Source organism: Anopheles nili, chromosome 2 (assembly GCF_943737925.1).
Source record: "Anopheles nili chromosome 2, idAnoNiliSN_F5_01, whole genome shotgun sequence".
In the NCBI taxonomy this organism is placed as follows: Eukaryota; Metazoa; Arthropoda; class Insecta; order Diptera; family Culicidae; genus Anopheles; species Anopheles nili.
In genome coordinates this window covers 2725243-2749065 of record NC_071291.1, presented here as the reverse complement: position 1 = coordinate 2749065, position 23823 = coordinate 2725243, and the positions used below count along the sequence as shown (strand labels likewise).

Below are 23823 nucleotides of genomic sequence, written 5' to 3'. Positions count from 1 at the left end.
GCAAAAATAACGCAGGACCCGGCTTGGAGCTGACAGCGCGTTTGGGAGGATCTCGCGTTTCGCATCGCGGTGAGGTTTTATTTAATGAATCTGCTGTACGATCGAATCATCGCTACAACGAAAACCCGAGAAGGATGGGAACGATGTTGGAAAGTCCACAGGGTAGCCAGTAAGGCGTGACAATTGACAGGCTTTGTTTGGCGATGCGCCAATGCAACAGGTCGCTCGCTTATTCTGCACGCAAGAACGCGCAAGCTGGCATCTTACCAGAAGCTGTGTTATATGTCCACGAATACTTGATAATGGTTCGCCGTCCATCGACAAGTGCAATTGATTCTCAGTTCGTTTGCGAATCTGTTAACTGCGCCCTGATAACGGCGTTGATTATACAACTTCCTACTAGTGCACGTGACGGCTGGCTATGCTTATCGGTCGCATTTGATGGCAAAAAAGATCAGCACCGTATTATACACACTGTTCGAGCTGGCAGCGAGCCATAGTGGCCACTTTTGAGAGAATTGATTGGGGAGATTTCCTGCAGAACGTCTGACCCAACGAAGACGTTTAGTCAGCTGAACGTTTTGCTCCGAACATCGTCAGAACACCCGCTAGAACAGCCAAAGATTTTCCATACCGCGGCCCTATTTTAGTCGCAATGGCGGCCCAATTGGCCACTTCATGAGTCTGCATTCATTAGATCGGAGAAGCTCGGACCTTCCTGCCATCTTACCTGCCAAGTCCAGCTTGCATGTACCAGCCCGAAACGAGCCAACGCAACGCTAATGGGAGCTTATTATCGTTCAATTTGCACCATTTAGCTGGCGACCGCTTGGTGGCGCATCGGCGGCTTCCAAAGCCGCTGGAAATGGGACATCTACGTGGGCCAGCCAATGCACCGCGGGCAGAACGGCCCCGTGGTTTGAAGAGGTTGGTGGTGGTAATTGTGAAAAATCACGACTACCGCTCGCACCGTGTCAGGCAATTTCCATTACAACGAGATGATAAGTGTTACGTGAATCACGGATTCAGCGGTAGGAGCATCGGAAGTACCAATCGTCCGTTCCTTGAACATCAGCTTGGCATGAGTCTACTAGCAGCCGTTGGTAGGCGTGCGTGGAAAATGGATTGTGTAAGGCATCATGTGCCTCTTGATTCGAACGGATGGTACGATCGCCCCTCGGCTTCGAGTTGCGAAATCAAACCAGTAATTGGCTCGTGATCGTTTTTGATGATGCTTGCGGAGTAGGGTTCACCGAACCTGAGGTGTCAAACACTTCCTTGTATATGATGAACTTCAACGCCATCCTACTGACCAGCTCGAGCTTCATAAATGCCAAGGGTTATCAACGAGCGTTACGCTTCCGTAATCTCGAGCCAAATGACTAGCGTTATTGATTAGAATTCCGGAACGAGAACACTCCGTACTGTCGCTCAGTGTCACTACAGAAGAAGAAAGTGCAGGATCGCAACAGAACAGTTAATTGAAGATGAAACGCATCTTTGAGTATCACCCACCAACCATTTGCTACGACCAACCAGCCACTGCTGCAGTATCGAAAGAGGACTGTGAAGCACGGAGATCACATGCATTGAACGGGGTGCGAGTGTTGGAGCTGATAGTACCGAAAAAATCGGCTCGAACATGGACGATGCAGATGGGTGACCTTTGTCGCGTGTCTCTGCCTGAAGGTTCACAAGTGGGTGATGTTAACCTTTGGAGCTTGGAGCACCCACAAAAGGAACGGTTTTATTCGGGCAAGACCAGACAGATCCATTCAACACATCTCAAAACGTACGATCGTTTGTGGAGTTGCTTCCCATATCTACGCCCGATGGCAACGTTCGTGAGAGACTCGCTCGAAGACTACGGTATCGATAGAGATGGAGGCTCACTGCATGACGTTGTCGGTACCAGGTGTGACGATTACATTTACAAGCTCATCACTGGAGAGGACCGCTTCGGCAGCTGCCACAGTTATTTGACGGAGGCCGTTAAGCATCATGGATTGACCGAACAGGATGTGCATGACACGTGGAATATATTTATGTGCACCGGCTTCACAAGGGTAAATGCTTTTGAGCTATGGGTGGTCGGTATACTATATTTAACTTCTCACCGTTTCTTAAAGGATACCCAACAGTACTTCTGTAAGCCGAGCCCAGCTCGAAAGGGAGACTTTATAGAGTTTCTGGCCGATATGAACTTGCTAGTTGCCCTAAGTGCTTGCCCTCAAGGAGATGTATCCATTCAAGTTGGGCAGAAGGTGCCGGAAGAAAAATGTTTCCCAATGAAAGTAGAAGTTTTTCGCAAGATCTGATGTGTATAAAGTGCATCGAATTAGATGCGGTGATTTAAATTTATGAAATTGCATTTGAAAGCACTCAACCATGGCTGCACGTCAAACGACAACAAACCTAAACGTCAGCGGTGCATAGGTTGCGTACACACCAAGCGCAGCGGTATTTAAAACAGGCGCACCAAAATATCAATAATACACAGTACAATTTATTGCAATGCAGAACTCGTATATGTTTTAATTCTTAGTTTGATTGATACAATGTGTTCCGGTAGAATTCGAATGTTTAATCGACTCAAATCAAACGGTAACGATGCTAACAGTCTGACAGCGTGGCGTTAGACGTCTTGCAAACACATTGCACTGAATGACAGTTGTGCGATCGGCTCAGTGACAGTAAAGCTCGCAACGCAACGAAAGAAAGTACGGTCTTTCGTTTTATTTTCCTCGCTGTTTTCGTTCGCGCTAAATCTGAACCATTTTGGGAGATTGCAAAATCACCAAATTGGGGCCGGTTCCTGTGGTACAGCGGATCGGGACTCCGAGTCTCAGTGTCGACAGCGTGCAGCGAAAATACGGTGCCGTGCTTGAGCGAAACCCCTCCGCCGACCTGAGCGAAACCGCCGGGCTGAACTGGCCGTAATAGTAACGAACCGAAACGAAAATCAAAAAAACCTCCCCCAACGATGGCTTCCCGAGGCGGACCGATGGTCCTGGGCACGGATGGTACCGACTTCGAGCACAGACAACGCGTGGCCGCACACTACCAAATCAGGTGCTAATATTATGCTCTCGTAAGGTTACGCAGGGGTTACAGGGTTCAAACCCCAAAAAGTTCACAATATTACGCACCGTGCTCCCCAGGAAACCCACTGCTCTGGGTCATTTGGCGGGGAAGTGTTCTTGCGTCCAAGCGTTCGAAGAACCCGAACATCTCTTCCCAGAGCGAACGCGACTGAATTTTGCTTCATTGTTAAAAATAGCCGTACAATCAGGTGCGGGTCATGGAACGGGTTTCGAGCAGGGCGGCAGAAGCACGACGGTTGGGTGGTAGTTCAATCTGGCGTGATGATGATGTGACGTGGCAGGAAGAAAGGAAGTCTGTCTGAAAGTATCCTTTTTTTATGCATCAGATGTATTGATGATCATCCGTCCAGGGCACTACCAGACAGAGCTTTTTCCTACAACTGTCGTAGATCGTCCGTTTTCCGCTGCCTACTTGGTCAGAGTTTTTTTTGTGCAACGTGTACGGTGACAGAACCGAAGTTTGTTTTGATGCCTCAAGCGTCGATTCTCCTTTATCGCATCCACGAATCACGGGCGGGTTTATTTTGAACCGCGAACGAAATGCACGTCTTATTGACGCAACCCCGGGCATCAATGGTACCTTCCAAGTTTTTAGGTCATTTTAAAGTGTTTTGCGGCAGGCTATGTATCGACCAATGACATTCTGATGGGACAGTAAAATTAACTCTTTCTCTATCGTTTCTTTTTAGCGCACTCAATAAATCACGGTTAAAGTATTGCATTTTCTTCCACTATCTGCTGTTCTTCGTGATGCTAGTCAAACTGTCCGCTGATATCTTAGACCGACTCGATATATTTATACTGGAAATAGAGGAGCTGCAGATACCGCCCCCACTGTGGTGGGAATATTTCTGGTGTCTGTCCGTGTTTCTCTCCTTCATTGGACTGGCGGCAATCCGTGGCAATCGAGTGAACGACATGAAAAAGTATATGGTTGGTATAAGTACGGTGGCCTTCGTGCCACTGCTGTACTGCATCATTTACTATCTGGACGATGTGCTCGAGTACCTCAACCTGGAGGAGGGTACCGATCTAGACGATACCGACATTTTCGTCTGGCAGGTAATTGTTAGTACCGATTGGCAACGATATACCGCCCGGTGGAGCAAATATCAACTTATTTTCCTTTCCTTCTTTCCATTCTTTTCTCATTCTCTTTCACTCGTTTGAAATCCCTTTTTTTCCTTGTGCTACGCTTTGCATCTAACTTACATCACAATTGCACACTCGTACCTTACTGTCCGATTGAATCTTGCACGTGGTCTCTCGTGCGTCGTTTCCCTATCTACCCACAATTCACGCATATCACTCACCCGCACACCACGCTGACGTGACTTTATTTTGACTCCTTTTTCGTAGGGCTATCCGTACGGGCTGCTGTGGTACGGGTTCGTGCTAATGGCCTTCCAGGTGCACTTTTTCTCGCTGTTCTTTGCCTGGAATCTGATCAAAGCCTGGAGAGCACGTGGCGCCCTTAAAAAAGGGCAGTAAACGCGGGAGAGATCTTCCAGACTGCCAACCGTCTGTGCAGCAGCGCTTAAATGCACTCTCACATGCACTCAATTGAAACCAACACTCCCGATCCGATTAAATGCGATTCATCTTGTGCTCAAACCGATCCAAAAACCAAGAAAACTTAATCCCTTCGACAAAGACAATATACATAGTGCGAAGTGAAACACACCTCGAAGCTGGTGTAAATTGTAGAGCTTTTGTTCCTTGCTGGTACCATGACCCATATACCCTTTAACATGCTACGCTACAGCTACTACGAGATGATGGATGATGCATGGAACGAAGTTACGATAACGAAAGCTGCGCGAAGCAGCACAAAGTCCTGTTGCATAGAGTTTACTTAAAGCCCTAGTCACGCTTACCTACCTTGATGAACGACTTTTGCGTGCAGATCCACAACGTTCTGATTTTTCGACGACAAATTCTATTGGCCTTTGAAACTAGATTTTTTTCGTTTAGCTTTACCCTTGGTAATTTTTCTACAAGTACTCGCCAATACCACGATAAAGCTTAAGAGGCTTAAAAATGTTTATTATTGTTTTCATTTTCAAGTAGCTAGAATCAAAATCGTAAAACCGTTACTTTTTGGAAAATCGAATTTATATCCTACGTACAGGACATTTTTGTGACAAAACTACCCACAGACAAACAGTTCGAAACAATGGTGTGAAAGTTTTTAACATGAATTAAACTGTAGATGACTGTAGCAACAAATCATAATCATTACTCGATAGCGACAAGAAGCTTTTACGCGGTTCTTCGAACCACTGGGGATGTGATCCCCGTAGCACTGAAGACGATCGGCGTATGCGCAAAAAGGGCGACCGGATGGAGTTTTTTTTGTTTTAGCATTGTGTTAGCACCATTTTGTCCTATCGGTCGCGGACTAGAAAGCATGCATTCGGGAGCATCCACCCTGAACCGGAAAGTTGGACAATAATTAATCCCCCGGAAAGCAAAAATTCATTTCGAAGGACCCGGCTGTGCATGCCTACTCCCATATCATCTGCGTAATATTGGGCTCTCGTCCTCCTTCCGAGCTGCAGACATGTGTTCTTGTGTTGTTTTTAGTGTTACATTTGTTTCCGTTTACTATTTTTTATTTATATTGTTACCGTAAGAGAGCATTCTCTGCCACAAAACTGAAGCGCAACGATTATTACATCCGGGTTCAAGGTGTACGAATTGGGTGTACGGGGATTGGGTTTTGATTGAAATGAAATGTAACATCTGTAGCCCGTAGCGCGTCGGAAATGATATTTAAAGCTATGTAGGAAGAATGAATTGAATCGGTTGAGTAGAATGCGATACAGAAGTGTAAGAAACTATTAAGAAGAATTTATTTATAGTATAGAAAAACCGAGAAAACATTTCTGACAATTGTTCTTATGAAGTTTGTAGAGGAAATGAACTGTGCTTAAGAATATACGAATAAAGTGGTTTATCTAAAAAAAGAAAACAGACGTTACTCTCATCTGTACCATTTTGACTCGATTGCAATTGGGGAGATGTGTATCGATTTCTTAACGTAATAATAATTGACCCCACATTAGATATCGATTTCACGTACGTTGAACACGTTGAATCTCCTCCATCAATTCTTGCTGCTAACCTTGAAGCCATAGGCCGACATATGCGTGCAACAGGAACAATGCTTTCAGCCCCATTTCCACATTAAATTAGGTCTCCCGGTGCTATCACAGGCGTCTATGAAACTCGGTATATAAATCATGTGACGAGGTGTCACTCGAACTTACTAACGCCTCTAAAACGCAGGAAAAAGCAATGCTGATGTGATGTGATTAACATGAGGGATTTATTGCACTATTCGTACGAAAGGAACAATGAAATTGCGTACATAATGTGATTAGTTGAGGAACCGAAATGAAGGGATCTCGGGCAAGCATCCGATAGCTACAGATTCTCCTTGTTACACAAAGCGTGGTCAGGTTGATGGTCTTGGAATGCTGATTCGCCCACTTGGACTAGAAGCGTATGAAACACGTGAAACACTTTTATTTTAAGGGCCGTTGCCCTTGATCATGCGTCTCGATCGAGGGCTCTTGCGCAAAGGCATGAGACTGAGGTTTGAGCATCCGTCACGATCTGTTTTGGTTTAAGGCCTATTCGGCGGTCCCGGTCTAGATGTAACACTAGCACGATCCGTACTCGTCCATCCAGGTTTCGTAACGCGCGACGTCGTTCGCCGAGACGGACTTGCGCGTCTTCACCATCGCATCCTGGAAGTCCTGGGCAGTGACCGGCAGGTCGACCTCCTCCCGGCGTATCATCTTGATCTCCGACGGGCTCAATCCGTTGATGTGCCGCCTCATCGCCATCATTGCCGCATCACTAAAGAATGAAAAGGATGAAAAGAAAGAGAGAGAGAAACCAACTCACAATGAACAACATGTATTTCGTCAAAAGGACTCTACAGGACCTCGTCTACCTACCGACACACGTTCGCTATGTCCGAGCCGGTGTAGCCGCTGAGTTGTTCGGTGATTGTGTCCGTGTTCAGGTCCGGCGAGATGTTCACGCCCTTCAGACAGAGCTCCAGCAACGCCTTGCGAGTGTTGTCATTAGGAAGACCAATGTAGACGCGCTTCTCGAACCGGCGCCGGAACGCTTCATCGATGTCCCACGGGTGGTTCGTGGCAGCCAGCACCATGATGACTTTATCATCGCTGGAAATGGAAGCATTAAGAGTATTTCCAGAGTTGAGGTTCAAGTGCTCAGGACGCAGAATTTGGCACTTACTTGGCCGCGTTGAGACCATCCATCTGAATCAACAACTCCGCTTTAAAGCGACGGCTCGCTTCATGCTCGGAGTCACTGCCCCGGCAGGCACACAGTGAGTCGATCTCGTCGATGAATATCGTGCTGGGTGCGTAGAAACGCGCCATCTCGAACAAGAGTCGTACCAGCTTCTCGCTTTCGCCCCGGTATTTGGACGTAAGCGTGCTCGAGGACACGTTGAAAAACGTAGTGCCACATTCGGTGGCCACGGCTTTTGCCAACATCGTCTTGCCGGTTCCGGGCGGACCAACCATCAGTACGCCCTTCCACGGGCGGCGTATGCCACGGAAGAAGTCGGGTAGGATCACCGGCAACACGACTGCCTCCTGTAGGATGGCCTTGGCTTCATTCAAGCCCGCCACGTCGTTCCACTGCACGTTTGGGTTCTTTTGTAGCATATCCTTCTCGAGCGTGTCGATCAGGTGCGGCTCGTAGCCGATCGGATTGAACAGTTTCGTCTTCTCGAGGCGCTTCACTGGCGAGTGTTGCTGCTGTGGCGAGTTCTCTTCCACCGAAGTGACCTCCTGGTCGTCGGAGCCTCCACCCTCCTCGGATGAGGACTTCTTGGGTCGTTCCTTGATCTTCGAAGTGGCCAGCTTACGCGCCCGAATCCGCTCGACCGAGCGGCTCTTGCGCAAGGACGATTTCTGGCCGCTGGTACGACTGCTCCGCCGATCCGTGTTCGGTGTGTTCGAGGAGCTCGTATAGCCGATGCTGTGTTGCTGCGTCAGCGATGAGGTACTATGGTGGTTGGAGTGGTTGATTGAGGGCAGTGTCGGTTGCAATTCCGGATCACGCCGGCGAAGAGACGAGATCCAGCGTGAATCCGTCGCCGTCGGGGGTGAGGACGCATTCGAGGCCAGGTTTGCATGACGCGGGTTTGGGTGCACTTCTGAAAGGAACGCAAATGCGAATGCAAAAGCATACAAAAGGGTTTAGTGAAAACGTAACACCCGCGCTAGTCATCGAAACGAACGCAACTCATTTAAATCAGAACGCAGCCAAACGCAAAGTAGTAAACGTCAAGGGTCAGCTCAGCGGGTCAGAAATGGCCAAGAATTGGGGTTAATGATTCGGCGAGCGAGCTACAAAGTGGAACGTGAGTCTCTCACCCCCACTCGGCGTTTAAGTATGCCAGGTCTCTCATTAAAACCTCAACCCTCCCGTCACCTAGTGGCTGCGTCCGTAGATCGGTAGCTCCCATCAGAAACAGGCTTGCTTCTCAGGGACCTACTTATCCGATTGGTGTGCCACTTTGACCACCGCTGGTGCCGATGACGATGACGTCCATTATGTTGCGACGATCAGAAAAGGAACCTCATACCCACCCCCACCGTGTAGCGGACCGCACTGACCTTGTGTCGGTATTTTGTTCTTCTGCAGGTTGACACGGATCGTCGAGGTGCTGACTGTGCCGCCTCCAACCAGGTTGCTGACGTTGCTCGTGCTGGTTGCCTTCTTCACTCCCATACTGGTCCCTGGTCCTCCACGCAGCAAACCCTCCTGGGCTAGACCTCCGACGTGGGACGTCCGGGCGTCGATGATACCCCCGGACCCTCCACCACCGCTACTTCCACCACCGGCAATTCCGCTGCCTCCACTGCCAGACCCGCCTCCGCTGATTCGCGTCGGCCTGTGCGTGGTGGTGATTTTCGTGAAGGCGAACGGTGCCAAATTATCCAGGATCAGGGTGTCCATCATACGGGCCATGTGCTGGAAGCCAGACGTCGATGGCGCTGAGCTGTGGAAGCAAAGAGCGGGAAACCTACAGTCAATTGGGTGAGCAAATGTGGAGCATCTAATCAGCTCGAAACGCGAAACTTTTTATTTGAACACCTACTGCGAGGGGCTACTTTTCGGTGGAATGAAATGTGGGTTAGTAGGATAAGATACGCGTCTCGTGAACGGGGTCATATAGCTGCGTAAACGCAACCACAAGTCGGCCATAGGTCGCACGAGAGGGAGGTTACTTCGACTCCAATGAAAGTTGCGCTTAATTAGCAGCAGAAAAGTATGCTTCGAGATAGAAGGCCTGAAATAATCCATACCAGCACCTCCGCAAACACTATATTTGAAAACAAATTGTGCGTCCTTTACGCGGCGTCACATTATACAGCTCTTCCGCAAGGATAATGATCTGCATTTCCTCTAACGGGCCATAAGAAAACCTTGAACAAGGAAACATGTCGCAACATGCATCAGTGTACCGCCGGCCGACGACTGCTGCATGCATGCAGCAGTGCATGGTAGGAAGTAATCGGTTTTCGCTATTAATACTTGATTCCTTGGACGATATTAAATTAAACTTCGTTCGGTCACTTGACCTACTAACACGTACGAGGGCCAAGCACATGACAAAGCACTCGCTCAAATTGAGTCTGAGGTCCTACCGCTGACAAATGATGCCCGCAGTTCAAAGACCTTGGCGAGTCTAGGGCGTGACAAGCTACGACCCAGCCAGCGAATGGCCGATAGCGATCCGGAAAGGCTGCTCGTATGCATAAATTATGATGCCAGCCACAAAGAAATCACACTCATGTAGTAGCTGTACTCATCTGCACCGTTTCGGAGTGTACATTAAAAATCAGCGCTCAAAAATGTATGCCTCAGGAAGTAGCTCCTTCGTGACCGCTATTTCTTGGGGTTTAATGTTCCTCAAATTCCACGTTCAGGTGCCTCGTACAGTACAGAGTACCCTCGGCGATAACGCATCTATTCTGCGGTACCGTGACCTCCCGGTCATGGTTCGGGGCTTTTCCAACCACTGAACACCACAATAACACCTCCAAGGTAGTCGCGACGAGAACTCGGTGAGCCTGTCACGATGTCGCTTGCGTGTACCGGTTATTAAAGGACGGCTCCCCGTGAGGATAGCCGCACGGGGCTTCCGAATAGGTGGAAATATAATTAACGGTCGTTTCAACCAAAACCGGAAAATCGTACCAGCCGCAACGCTTCTTTCTCGGAATGATGTCAAGGTAAGGCCTGGGATGTTCGATTCCGAAGCATTTATCGAATGTACCCTGCTGAAGCAGCTGATAAAGTAACCTTCCACACGCACGCATCATTCAAAACTATATCTCGGCTATTTGGGGAGCCTTTGGCCTCCAGGTGATATTCCAAGGATATCGTCGATATTGAAACCACGTGTTACTAGAAAGCGATGAATCATTACTTTAAGGCTTGAGTGTTATTGACAATGAATCGAACTGATTGATCTATTATAGATAATTAGAAAGTTAAATAGACGATAAAATCAATGTTCAAAAATCAATAAGGACACCCGTTTAGCCACACTTCCTTCTAATTGAAGTTTTACACTTCAATCAGCTGTAATATATTTTAAAACATTTATCCAGAGATTGTCAAGCTAATACATCTTCCGACAATACACGTTTACGCATCTCGGCGAACATACGATGCCCATTTCCGGTAGTAAAACTTTGGCCTAAAACACGAAGAGCAATAATGATACCACACCAAAGCCATAATTTTCACGGTCGTTCCAGAAAACGTTGTGTCTAGGATGACAAACAAAAAAGGCAGCTTGGGGCTGCTTGGTGCTGCTTGACTACGGTTGTCACAACCGCCTACTAATCAGTCACGTGTCAGCTAAAAAGGCGTCTAACCTGTCCAAGGCCTATTCCCGACCTTCGTTAACTCGAGTAGAAACGCTCATTTAAACCCCAATGGGCCAGTTGATTTGAAGACTATACCAGGATTCGACTCAAGCGATGGAAGAATATTCTCGGAATGTTCCTGTACGGGTGTCAACTAGATCAATAAAAACTCTCTAGGGACTCAAGTTTGTCCATAAGTCTGGCAATGGCATTGACCACAGGAGGGAGTCATATTCTATGTCTTTCTTTTCCATCGCGATAGTTCCATTAAGACGATCAGGTAGCACGATATATTGGACGTTGGCAAACCAAACGCCTCTGCCATCGGCCAGAAGAACAATTTCCGATTACAGCAAAAACCTATTTGTATCAATTACGTTTCTTTCGTTCTTTCTCCTTGTTTGTCTGGGCATCAGTATCAGCACCGTTGCCAGATGAACAGCTGATAGATTACCTCTATCAGACAAAAGAGATTGGAAAATGGAATCATCGCAGCAGCGATTGTTCGTTGCTACCCTTCACAGCCAGAGATTCAATCAACAAGCTTCGGTGCCTTTGTGCAACATTTCCACCTGCTGAACGCATCAAAGTCAATCCGCTAAAAGTTCAACGACCCCGAAAGGTAGGGGAAGGTTCAATTTTTCACTTCACGGCCCCCTGAACGATGTTTTCCTCGCGTTGATCAATTATTTACCGGACTCCTAGGCCAGCCACGTGTCCAGCAGTACGAAGTTCAGGTTGGGGGTGACCGGGTATTCGTGTGTGTGTGTGTTTCGGTTCTCCGCTGGCCAGTAGCGCTTGCACGAAGCGGTTCAACTGGGACAACGACTTCCTGCCGGAAATCACCGAACCGGTTGGAAGACAAATTTCACTACGCGCCATCGTGGAAGAATTTCAAATGGGCGAAGGTGCCTTCCTTTAGGGAACGTTATAGGGAAACCTAACGGAACTGGAGGTACAATTTACTGCGCTCGGAAAGTTGTAAGTTTAGTCTTTTAAAAAGGAACTATCAAGGGAAGAATTACATACCCAAGCAGCAGTGCAACGCGGGGAATTCAATGATGAATTAATTTTATGGCCAACTTGGCTGGTTGGTTGCTTGAAACGTGTGCAGCAAATTGGTTAACAAAAAATTAGGGCAACAATTTTAGAGCACCTGCTAGGGTGCTGAGTGATTACATGTAAGCATGAACAAGTATCAGTATAGCCTTTTTTTAAGGAACAATTTTCCCAGCTAGTCAGTTGTATTGAATAAAAGGATATAAAGGATGAAGGTTTCGTGTACTAACAGCACCACCCAAAACCATCATCGTTTTATGTGCTTCTCGCCGTTCACAAACCACGAGCGATGAGAATCTCGCGTCTGATGGCCTATTGACGTGACATTTTATGAGCCGAATCGTCGTGTGTTCATTTTATTATAATATAAATGTGCGGACATCCTTCGCCATCGAGATTCGGAGGACTTCTCATTAGGCGCAAAAGAATGGTTGCCAAAAATAGAACTGCCCCTTAAACGCCAAGCGCCAACGTGACGCGTGGTGAAATCAGACGCGTTATTGCCGTTGGGGTCTTTTTCGAGCAACCTAGCAGCGACGGCAGGCACATGAAAATGCCACAGAACGCGTGGAAAACCCAATGAAACGCTAGAAGGCGTCCAGCAAGGGGCGACTTTCCCGGTTGGCAACCGAGTTCATCAAACCCTTGCCCAGTGCCGGACAGTGACCGGCTCCTCGGTGAGCGGGTGGGCTTATTTACTTCGGTCCACGGTCCTGCACGCACACTATGCCAACGGTGGCAACAGCACACAACCCGCCAGAGGTCCTTTCGTGCAGTGTTTGCGGTTTACACTCTCCTGCACGGTGGTTCACCGGAGGAACGAAGGATTTGGAATGGCGCGAAGGTGTTGACGATTTATATACAAATTCCCATACATTAGCAGCAGCGTCGAGCCTTGGTACCTCTTGCACTGCCCAATTACATTTTTATCGATTCCATCGCACTAGGGCCGTTTTGAGACCGCAAAAGGTGGGTGGTGAAAGTTATCTCAATTTGCATCACGAACGTGGGAGGCGAATTATTAAACTCGTATGTACTGAAATCCGTCGATCGCGCGATGTCGAATCGATCGAATCTTGCTGACGTGCAACAATAAGCGAATATTCTCGCTGTCCAAGCAGATCGCTTACCATTCGTGCAGGTTCCATAGCGAATGATAGGGCGTGTGGCGGATCGACTCGATGCTGTGGATCGGGACGGCGACTTCGTATTCCACGTGTACGTCGGATCGTTCCAGCGCCGGATGTGAGTTGGAAACGTTACGAGACATTTTGTACGTGCTAGCGTTAGAAGGGTTGTGGCTGTTTGTGCTACCTGTTCCGCAGGCTGGCCCATGGCGGCCAAGGGCCTCAAGCAGATTATTACCGGTGCCGACGGGACCACCGTGGCCGTGGCTCGGCGCTTCGTAAGGTTGCGGCGCGTAACCGTGGTAGCCGTGGTGATACTCGTTCATTGTACTGCTGCCACCGTTGCGAGACCCAGCCGTACCGTACTGCACCAGCATCCGGTGAAGCGGTCACGCTTAAAACCGTCAAAATCCGCGACAAACACTGCTCTGGAGGGCCTTACAGATGAGTCCTTTACACGAGAAGTTCACTCAATTGTCCGGTTCTCAAATGGTCCACTTTCAACGGTGTAAGGCTACAAAATCAATCACCAAAGGCCACTGAACGCAGGCCACACAACGACCATCCGAGCCTAGTGCTGGCACCGGAAGCATCGCGACCGAACCCGAACGCGACCAAACACCGACTGAACATGGACGGCGCGTGAAACCGCGGTCCTGGCTTGACCACAGGACGACTGACCGCCAACTACTACTGCTGGTTGGGTGGTGTGAGGTCCGTCCTCCGTCTCCAACCACCTCCTTCAACTTCTGGACGCGCGTGTCACGCGAACCAACCCGCAGTGGACGGTATTATTTGCCCTTTGGCATGCGAATGAGTGAAAGCGAGAATGAGTCCGAACTATCGACAGCGAGAGACGGGAAAAGCTCCAGACCCTTGGGTGCTGAAAGAGGTCCTTTCGTGGGGTGTTTGAATTTTCTTTCAACCGGACCCCACCGAATCGTTTTTACCACTCCCGCCTGCGGTCAATTCATGCGGTTCTATCGCGTGTTTCTATGGCACCTCGTTGTCCTGGCTGAAGGAGTCCAAGGAACCGAAAGGACTACTTCGATGGGAAAAAGCAACAAAACGGATGCCCGCCACCGCCGTGTGGGTCCGTTTTGGAACGCAAACACCCAAAGGCCTAATGAATTCCTTTTCGGGAGAAAAGTATGTACACCTTTTGAGGCTTCTGTCCCTGTCTGCCGCTTATGTGGAAAACCTGACATTTCACCCGCATGGACATTTTCCCTCTTCCCGTGTGCGGCTTTTTCCGATATGCGTGTGGTTAAATTTTTCTTAGCCATCCTCCACCCACCTTTCTTCTCGCCATCCTTGAGGCCCACAAATCTCCTAGTCTTTCGCGGTTAGTCCGTTGGACGTTGGAACTGGCTGTATGGTATGGTAAGAAGGAGCAATTCTTAACCAGACCAGCAGTATCGATTACTGTCGGTGGACGGTGGGGCTACTTTTAGTAGACCCTTGGCCGTCTGGAAGGAGAACTGGAACACAACCGAGCGAATGTGGAACGCGGTTCGGGAGTACGGATTTGTGGCATTTGGTGAGTTAATACGGTTAACGCCAACTGCAAAAGGGGATGAGTTCACGCTTCTCGCCATTTGCTTATTCAAATGAGGTCATGATTACCCCTACAACTCAACTCAAATGCCCATAATTGATCTAAGATCGTTTAATTTGATTTACTTATTTTTGAATAAGTTGCACTGTGAAATGGTTCATTGTGCGATACCGGTTTTATCTATACGTCCTTACGATGTTGCGTTAGGAAACTTGTTTATATTTATAAGCCATTACCGATGAAGTAACACCATGTTTCTTGCAGCCAATAAAAGAATAACCGAGGTGTTTTACCGGTATTCCCACGGGTGAATACACCAACGAACAGCTAAATAAATAATGAAATAAAGGAAAAGCCTACACGGCGAGCCGTGATGAAGCCGAAAGGAATGAAAAAAAGAAGTGCGATTGGGGGAAAATATCTATTTATATTGCAAGGCGTGAATCGTAGTTTGCAGGGATAATTCTCAAAATATTTCGCAACCTTAACCGAATTTCCGGTGATAGTTTGCTAGCTTTAAACGTGTCCAACAACATAATTCAAATGTATCGCGCATAAACTAGAGCATTTAAAAATCTATTGTATTCAATCACCCAACTAGGCGTTCTCATCTGCTCCTGAACCCCATCTTCGTAATACACTCCTCATCACGACACAGGCATGAAGGATGCAACCTTCTGACAGGATACTCACGAATCTACGATTGGCAGAAAGGAAACTGTTGAATCCAGCGTCCGGATGGTGGTGTTACCCCGCACCACTACCTTCTCGCGTGTGATTCGCCGGTACGTCTCGTCCCGTCGCATCCTTGAAGCCTGGAAGTGCTCCCCAAGGCTCGTAATAGCTCCGAAAGGTGTCCACAGTTCTTCGGCGAGAGCGAATGGTTGAACTAAGGATGATGGAGCCCACTGACTGGGCCGTGGGTAGGTGGGTGGTTTGGCACAAATATTTATCTCCGCAGAGAGGACTCTCGGGATTGCACATTCGCTAAGTGCTGGGAGGCGCAAAAATCGATCGATCCCACCTAGCGCTGGTAATACACTTTGCTTTTGTCGTGGTGCGTATAATTTCCTAGCTTAAACCACTAAAAGGACACTACGTTTTCAGCATCCGGATTGCGGTAAGAAAAACTCGCTCACTCGCGGTTACGAATACAATCAGCCTTTGTTTACTTGAAAAAAAATGGCACTTTTTGTTCGGCACTTTGCTCAGCCACCTCACAGCTTCCCTTTGTTATGATGAACCACTGCGTAGATCAACAGCCAACTATCCAGCCATGGCATTCCAGGCCAATCAACGCGAATGGCAAACGCAGCACGGCCACCCAGACAAACTATTACACCCACGGTTTCGTTTCGTGGTCACATCGCCAATGGCAGCAAAACCGGAAACTTCACATCACCTCGCAGACCATCGCGTAAATTGGGAGTAAAGCGGCAGAGTACATTCGATTCTTTCTTCCTCCCAAATCCGGCAATTGGGCTCAACTTTCGTGCCCGGATGCTGTCGGATAACCGCAGGTCGCTAAATCTCAGCAAAAAGACGATTCTCAAACGTTCGCGGTGAGGTTTCACAAAAGACAATATAAAACGGCATCCAAAACTGGCCACAAGTACAAGGTATGGCACGTCGAACGTTTACAGCCGGAAGATAGAACAGCGCCCATCTCGCATGTCACGAAGGACGTTGGACGATGGCGCTTCACGGATGGCGACGGAACATTGACACTTGTCTGCCGTTGCAAGGACATGCGCAGATTTCCATCACCGGCGGTCGAGCGACTACTGACCGGCAGTTCGGGCTAACAGCAAGGCCTGTATGCACTTTTTACTGCCCATCTGTGCGTGCAACGATGCACTTCGGGCGGCGCTATTTATTTGGTGTTACATGGCGCGCTGAAGGAAGAGAGTGAGCGAGAAACTATATGCTGGACGCCATTTTCATTACTACCCTTTTAAAGGTGGTGCGACAGGTACACGTCTCTTACGGACGGGTTCTGCACGAAATGCAACGGAATCTTTTTTGCAAATCCGAATACTAAAATTTTTGTTTGGCTTTTTTTAACGCACATTTCAATTTTGAAAGGTATATCGATAAACCTATCGTAAATATAAACTATAGCATAAGACGGTATCATCTTTTACCGATGCATGAAATTATACAATCTTCAAGTTATTCAAACCATAACCGTCGCTAAGCGTTAGAGACTACGCAAATAGACGCGTCGTTTGAAAATGTTCTCCCTTTCCAGTAACCTAACTATTAACGAACGCTAATCAATCATAACGGGCGTTCCGGGGTGACAGTCGAAAGGGAGGAAGCTCATAAGCTTCCCCTTATCGAAATGCTCATCACAACGATTGCTGTCTTTCGATATACTTGACCCACTTTCGTAGTCTATTAACCTGGCCCAATTCTGATCGACATTGACATCGAGGTAGGTTAGGAAACACGCTGAGAGTCGCTTCCCGAAAAGTAAGTTTTATGTTCCGAGCTTACTTAACATTGAATCTGTTGAGCCGGAATCCAGGATTCCAGGAGGCAAGATTTACTTACATTCTTGTCCGCCGAAATACCACCCGTTCCTGGGCTGCATTGCCATCACACACGGCTGGCAGTGATGGTATCGATGAGAACAACATTGCTTCCCGATCAAACAATTTGTAAACTATGCGCGATCGTGCGATCAACTTCAACAATATTTAGCCATTCTATCAAAATACGCAACGTGTGGAGAGTTCCAGCGAGCACGTGGTCTACATTTTGCGGCACCAATGAGCTTACGCACGCAGCACGGTTGTCAACCACGAAACGAGTGTCCTTTCTTCACGCAAAGACGACTGGCAACTGCCGATCGTCCTGGTGCGGTTGGGCTTCTCAGGCGGTCCGAGTGCGTGAAGAATGTTTATCGAGCATCAACAGATTACTATGGCGATAAAGTATCATTAGCACAATTTCCGGCCGCTAACGGTAACGGAGCGTGCGGAGAACTCGTTGCAGCTCTCTTCCGTTGCATGTGGCATGGTCCTTGGAGAGCGTACGGTATACGACTCCATCCGTGTTTTGCTTCGGAACGTCAGTACAGAATAAATCGCTATATGGTGGGGTTCTCATTTTATTGTAGAGCAATTTTTAAAAGTAAAAGCACAGTACACAAATCCTGCACTTCTGCCAGCCAAGACACAAAGCCGACCACCACCCTATTCGTCACTGTCCTCTTCAGAGCGATTACCGCCACCGCCACCGCCACTGCCAGCGCTCTTTTCGCTTCCAGAACCTTCGCCACCCGACCCAGACCCGGACGCGGAGTTCGAACGGGAGCGGGTCCCATGCGAATGTTCCGATTCCGAGCCGGCCTCGCTGTCGTCCGAGTCGGCCAATGATTTGAGGGCTTTCTTCTTGTCGATGTTCTTCTTGCGTCGGCCCATGTCCAGATCCGAGCCCTCTTCGTCCGAGGAATAGATGGCTGTGCTTTGTTTACCGGCGGCACCCTTCGCCTTGTCACCCTTGAATTTGTTCTTGATGGCCGCAATAGAGATGCCACCTTCATCGTCCGATCCCTCGTCGTGGTGGTAAGCGTTACTTGCATTCGCACCGGAATCGCGACCCCGTTTCGGCTTGACAGAGGTCTGCTTCGCTCGCATCGCCATCCGAAGCTTCTCTTCCTCTTTCTTGAGGTTTTGCTTGCGATCCGCGTCCGGATCAAAGCCGACCTGCGTGAGAATCTTGATACCGGACGTTTTCTGTGACCGATCAGCCAGCGAAATCAACATCTTTTGATGGGTGAACGATTCCGTCGAATGCGGCCGGAAGGTGAGCTTCGTACGGAACACCGATTGACCCTGCAAACCGGTACCTTGGCGGATGAACAGATGGTTATGGTCACCCTGCAGCGGTTGCTTGTACACGTCAAATATCTCAGAACCCAGGTGCAAACTCATGCTGCCATCTGACCACTTCACGAACCTTGCGTTCGTTTCTCGCTGCGCGTTACCCTTGTTATCGATGTTGTTTCTCCAGCGAATTGTGTTCTCCACCTTCAACTTCAGTCGCTGTCGACCTTCCTCGTCGAGCGTTTCTTCTTCATCGATTTCGTCCTCGTACGTGTCCACATCGAAGGGGCGTGTTTCAACAGATAAGAAATTAGGCAGCTTCACGAAATGAATGTCCCGTCCGAGATCCGTCACGATACGAGGAATCTCGACGTCTATCCGCGTTTCTGGAATCGGCTCCGGTTCTGGTTCCGGTTCCTTCGGCTCCTCCCAACGGGCTAGCCTATCGCGATTGCCTTCTTCGTCAGATGATCGGCGGTTACTGTCGCGGCTTCTGCTGCGACTGCGACTACGACTTCTGGATCGCGAACGGGCCCTGTCCTGATCCTGCTTGCGTTGCTCATCTTCCAAGTCGTCCAGTTCATCACGCTCCCGGTCAGCTGTATCACCACCGGCCTCATCCGAACTGATGTCGTCCGCATCGCCGAACAAAGCATCTGCGGTAACGTCCTTTCCTTTCCCGTCGGTGTCCTTTCCCAAGTCAGCTTCCTCGTCGGAATCGGTGTCGATCAGTTTGTTTTTCTTTTTCGCTTCCTTCTTTCCACCACCCTCCGAATCGGAATCACTGCTCAATACGGCCCGTTTCCGTTTATCGTTAGCTCCAGATTGTACCGACCCAGACCGACTGCGCGCCGAGCCGGATCGAACCGAACGGGAACGTGATTTTCGTTGCGAGGCGGGCGATCCTGAGGCGACCGAACCGCTACGCGACCGATTAACGGGCGTACCGCTGCCAGAACGATTTTGCGGTGTGCCACTACGCGACCGCTCACTGCCGGACCCTTGTGAACGGGACCGTGACCGTGACCGTGACCGCGACCGCGAATGCCTGGATCCTGAGCCGGAACGATGCGATCCAGCGGGCGAGCCTGAGCCACTGCGAGACCTACTCCGGCGTTTCTGTGCACTTCCTGGCGATGGTGAACGGCTGCCAGAGCGCGATCGATCACCTGAACCCGATCTTGATCGCTGTGATGCCGCAGAATTCGATCGACTTCGGTTCTGTGTCGGAGTGCCGGAACGGGAGCGTTGACTGGGTGAATTCGACCTGCAATATGACGTGATAGCGGTTAACGCTGAACTTCATGGCGATATTGCTACTCAACTAGCACTCCTACCGAGAATCATGATGTTCTAAAGAGAAGCCGGGAGTAGGAGCAACTTGAGGGGTTCCACTCCGGCTCCGGCTTCTGCTATTACTTCGACTACGGCTTTGGCTTCCACCGCGGCTTGATCCTGACTCCGAACCTAGCTCAAGAACATATTTTTTGTAGCTCACAGACCTACCACTTCATGTAGTAATGTTATTAGTTTACCTGATCCATCAGTATCATTGTTGAATCCCATGGAAATCTGTTATTGGAAGTGTTTCAGAAAGTTGCTTGTTTATGCACAATTTTCACGTATTTTCATAATCAAATTCAACAACGCTTCGGGGGTGTCAAATTCGAACTGGGTTATAGAAAAGGTTGGACTGACAGAGCATGAGTAGCTGTCGAACACGTGCTTTGACATTCTCAGACTATGCAAGATGCCAAAACGTGAATTGTATTATATTGCTTTAAGAACTTAATTATTTTAGTTATATTTTCACATACAGTTATGTGAAAAACAGTTCTTTATATATATTTGCATCAAGTATACGTAATTTACAAGGAGTATACGTAAAGGTACATTTTCAACTGACCGGTCAATCTGCATCGCTTCGTTGCGCTGTCAACAAACCGTCAATCCCAAGGCCACAACAAAAACACCAGCGAATTTTCGCAACAAAAATCACATCTTCTTTCCATTCTCTTTCTGAAAACATTATTTTGAAAGGATTAAATCCCTTTTTAGCTTAAAACCGGTGCTTTAACAAACGTAACGACAATCAGGGTGGTGCGTTCGTGTCGATGCAGCAGTAAGCGCGGCAAGCGATGTGGAAATATGTTTCCCGTCGTATACGAGATGTGTACGATAAGACCGCAAACGTACTAGAGGTACGACGCACTTGGAACTGCGGTGCGAAGGAGCGATTTTGTGCCGACAACTCACCGGACAATGGCTCTGGCTGTTCCGGTACTGAGCAGCAGCAGGACGCAGATGGAAGGCGCTTCTGCTTGCTGCATGCAGCCCGTCCGAATCAGTTGGGTGACCATGAGCGGAAAGAGTACGGCACAGGATCTAATCATTCGGAGCGCGAGGGATTCCGACGGAAGGAATACCAACAGGCACCGTTCGATCATTCCTGGATCGGAGCCATAACATGGGTAAGTGGAATAAGAAATCTGGTTGATAAACACTGAATCGCACGGGTATTCCGGGTGATCCGGAGAATATTGATCAAACTTCTCAACCAAATGTAAACATACCATCCCTGATATGAGTCTTATCTATCACGTATCTCCTTATCGGATGTCTTTACAGACTAGCGCCATTATCTGCGGATGGTACACTAGCCAGTTGTTATGCCTGTATCGACGGACCCAGCAGTTTCAGCAGTCTTCCGGCCAGTGTATCCCTTCACCTTTGCTTCGGGCGGCTTCGGAGCAGGGAAAGCTTTCGGCACGACACTGTGAGGCGTTGGCGCTTTACTTCGGGTTGAAAGCCAATGCTGGTCTCACGTCTCCGTTTCCCAAATCAAGCATCCGCGATGTAGCTGCATCATTCGACAGTCGGGAGCAAAAGAGTTGCGCATTGTTGCCGTCGTACGCTAGGTTTGTGCCGTTCAATGGGCACGATTATGTAGATTACACCGATACACAGCGAAGTGAACTAAAACATTTCGTGTTCGAAGACAACGATAACCCAAAATCGAATGCTAATACACCGCCAGCAGAGTTCGCGCCCCGAACAGATGTGCCATTGCCGGCAGTTCACCAACTGAGCAAGGAACAGACACAGCAGTCGGTTGAATCTGTTGAAAGCGCGTTCAAGAACTTAGTTTCCGTGTTGGGCGAGATCGAGTATCAGTTGGGTTGCCGGAATCTTGAGCTGGGAGAGTATGCTTCCGCAGTATCCCACCTGAAACTGGGCGCTAGCCATCACCATGCGGGAGCCGCATTCAATCTGGGTATTTGCTACGAGCAGGGCTACGGCATACCCAAGGATATGCGAATGGTAAAGCTCAACGAATGAGCGTATGGATGGAGAGGATGAAGGATTAAATGTTTTCGTCTTATTTTCAGGCCATGGAATGCTACCAGCTGGCCGCCAAACGGAGTCACCCGCAAGCAATCTACAATTTGGCAGTGTTTCATGCCCGTGGTTACGCCGGATTGCGACCGAATCGGTCGATGGCAAAGAAATACTTTGTCGCCGCCGCCGAACTCGGTCTAGAGGATGCCATCGCTGCCCTGGGACCGAAGTACAAACGCAGCCGGAAGAACTCTGCTAAAGATGACTCGATAACCAGCGCACGTAATGCTGTCAAAGGCCTACCAGCGTTCAAATTGTCGTTGCAGAACTTTGATCAGTTCCCTAAGGATTCGTTCAAAGCCGAGAGGTTGAACGAAATACAAAATCTGGTTGCTGCTTCAGGATAAATCAGCCAGGTGAAGGCCACCAGCAAACTTGTTAGTTTAGTACCTGCCGGATTTCTTTCTTTTGCGAAGAGTGTTGCTGTTTTGCTTGACGTCAGTAATTTCTTATTGTTTGTGAATGCGTTTCGTTAGGGATGAAATTGGCGATTCATTTACGGATAGACGATTTATCATGTTAAGCTTATCCGTGTGATTGGTGTTCTTATTGCTATCTTCCCGCGAGCGAGGCGACATTTGCAGACCATACGATGAATACGGTTCTGGTGTGTGGTGTTTGGGCTATTCTTTGTTTTTATTTCTTAAATTCTTTTTCTGATCAAAGATTGGAAAAACGAAAGCAGAGAAACAAATATGAAAAGTGAAATTTGCTTTGATTCGTGCTACTCTGTCCGGGAACGAAAGTTTGTGTGATTTTTATGAAATTAAAACTAGAAACGATCGTGAAACTAGTACCAATAAAGTATTGTTCTTCACATCAAATCCACTTGAACTTCATTCATTCGACGAAGGGGGAGTGGGGGAGGTGAGCGTATTAAAAATGAAACCACAAAACCAAAGGTAGCTGTAGAAAACACGATAAGATACAAGCCACAGTAACTTATTGAACATGGGATCGTTACGGGTAATGAAGTACGTCTCGGAAGGAAAACAAAAAGGACATCTGCTGCAGAGAAGCGGCTTAACTTACCACGTCCGACGCAGCTTCTAATCACCTTGATATCCCAGGGATAGTGGAAGGAGGAAAAAGTTATGACACCATTCACCGCTAACTGACCGGAAATCAATAAACCAGATCGAAATTCGTGCCCCTCTTGCCTGGGTTCGCTCAAACGTAAAGCTTTCCTACTCGATGATGATGGAATGGGATGAACGTACAACTTTGATCAAACTTTTATCCCCGGTCATCAAACAACGCGCGTAAACTTCTCGCGATCGGAAACGCATGCCCAAATTAGGTCGCTGCCCGTTCGAGCAAATAGTCTTCCCAGCCCTTAAAAGCAAGCCTGCCAACCGTACAATAATATTGAACTTTTATTTATCTTCTGTGTACAACAAAAACATATCCTTCGGTGAGTGAGAGCGTCTACCTTCCCGTTCTTTCCGGCGCACGCTCCCGAGGACCCCGGAAGCTACCGTCGAGTGCCTCACGTGCCTACTTAGCGTGCTTAAGTTTTGTGTGTTCGCCGGCCGGCGCCCCGTCGAGATTTGCTGCGCTTTCACTTCCGGCGTTTGGTACATCCATAAAACCGGCGATGTAATCCTCGGGCATGCATACACACATACAAACGCGGTCGTGCACAATCCCCAGAGAAACGGTCAACCGGTCAGTTGGGAGGAACATAATCGCTCAGCCGGATTCGCAGTCGGAAGTCCGGAAGTGATTGCGTTATTTTTTTTTGTTTCGTCCTTTACAGCTGTTCCCGCGTACGGTCGGCAGATGGTCAACCGTTACCCATCATGGGCC

The 23823-nt window shown here is 48.5% G+C and overlaps 5 protein-coding genes across 6 annotated transcripts; 3 read left to right on the top strand and 2 right to left on the bottom strand.

The window, feature by feature from the left end:
• The first annotated feature begins 1487 nt into the window (after positions 1 to 1487).
• LOC128721356 (uncharacterized) lies at positions 1488 to 2318 on the top strand. The gene is made up of 2 exons (XM_053815100.1): positions 1488 to 2066; positions 2130 to 2318. Exons 1-2 carry the CDS (start codon positions 1488 to 1490, stop codon positions 2316 to 2318), a joined length of 768 nt encoding a protein of 255 aa, XP_053671075.1.
• Positions 2319 to 2702: 384 nt separating this feature from the next.
• On the top strand, positions 2703 to 6072 carry LOC128722031 (protein jagunal). 2 transcript variants are annotated; one of them, XM_053815842.1, is made up of 3 exons: positions 2703 to 3072; positions 3794 to 4166; positions 4464 to 6072. In XM_053815842.1, exons 1-3 carry the CDS (start codon positions 2984 to 2986, stop codon positions 4593 to 4595), a joined length of 594 nt encoding a protein of 197 aa, XP_053671817.1. In that variant the 5' UTR covers positions 2703 to 2983; the 3' UTR covers positions 4596 to 6072. The 2 variants fall into 2 exon arrangements, with proteins under 2 accessions (XP_053671817.1, XP_053671816.1); XM_053815841.1 differs by having other exon boundaries at positions 3794 to 4172.
• A 362-nt stretch (positions 6073 to 6434) lies between these two features.
• Positions 6435 to 13601, bottom strand: LOC128722108 (katanin p60 ATPase-containing subunit A1). Its single transcript, XM_053815937.1, has 5 exons — positions 13228 to 13601; positions 8747 to 9159; positions 7380 to 8307; positions 7073 to 7306; positions 6435 to 6971 (listed from the first exon to the last, which is right to left on the bottom strand). The coding sequence occupies exons 1-5, from the start codon at positions 13599 to 13601 to the stop codon at positions 6773 to 6775; spliced, it is 2148 nt and encodes a 715-aa protein (XP_053671912.1). The 3' UTR covers positions 6435 to 6772.
• Positions 13602 to 17908: 4307 nt separating this feature from the next.
• On the bottom strand, positions 17909 to 20181 carry LOC128721353 (another transcription unit protein). Its single transcript, XM_053815096.1, has 3 exons — positions 20151 to 20181; positions 19953 to 20082; positions 17909 to 19882 (listed from the first exon to the last, which is right to left on the bottom strand). The coding sequence occupies exons 1-3, from the start codon at positions 20179 to 20181 to the stop codon at positions 17983 to 17985; spliced, it is 2061 nt and encodes a 686-aa protein (XP_053671071.1). The 3' UTR covers positions 17909 to 17982.
• Positions 20182 to 20604: 423 nt separating this feature from the next.
• On the top strand, positions 20605 to 22832 carry LOC128730606 (uncharacterized). The gene is made up of 3 exons (XM_053823680.1): positions 20605 to 21086; positions 21244 to 21936; positions 22005 to 22832. Exons 1-3 carry the CDS (start codon positions 20754 to 20756, stop codon positions 22359 to 22361), a joined length of 1383 nt encoding a protein of 460 aa, XP_053679655.1. The 5' UTR covers positions 20605 to 20753; the 3' UTR covers positions 22362 to 22832.
• The last annotated feature ends 991 nt before the right edge of the window (positions 22833 to 23823 follow it).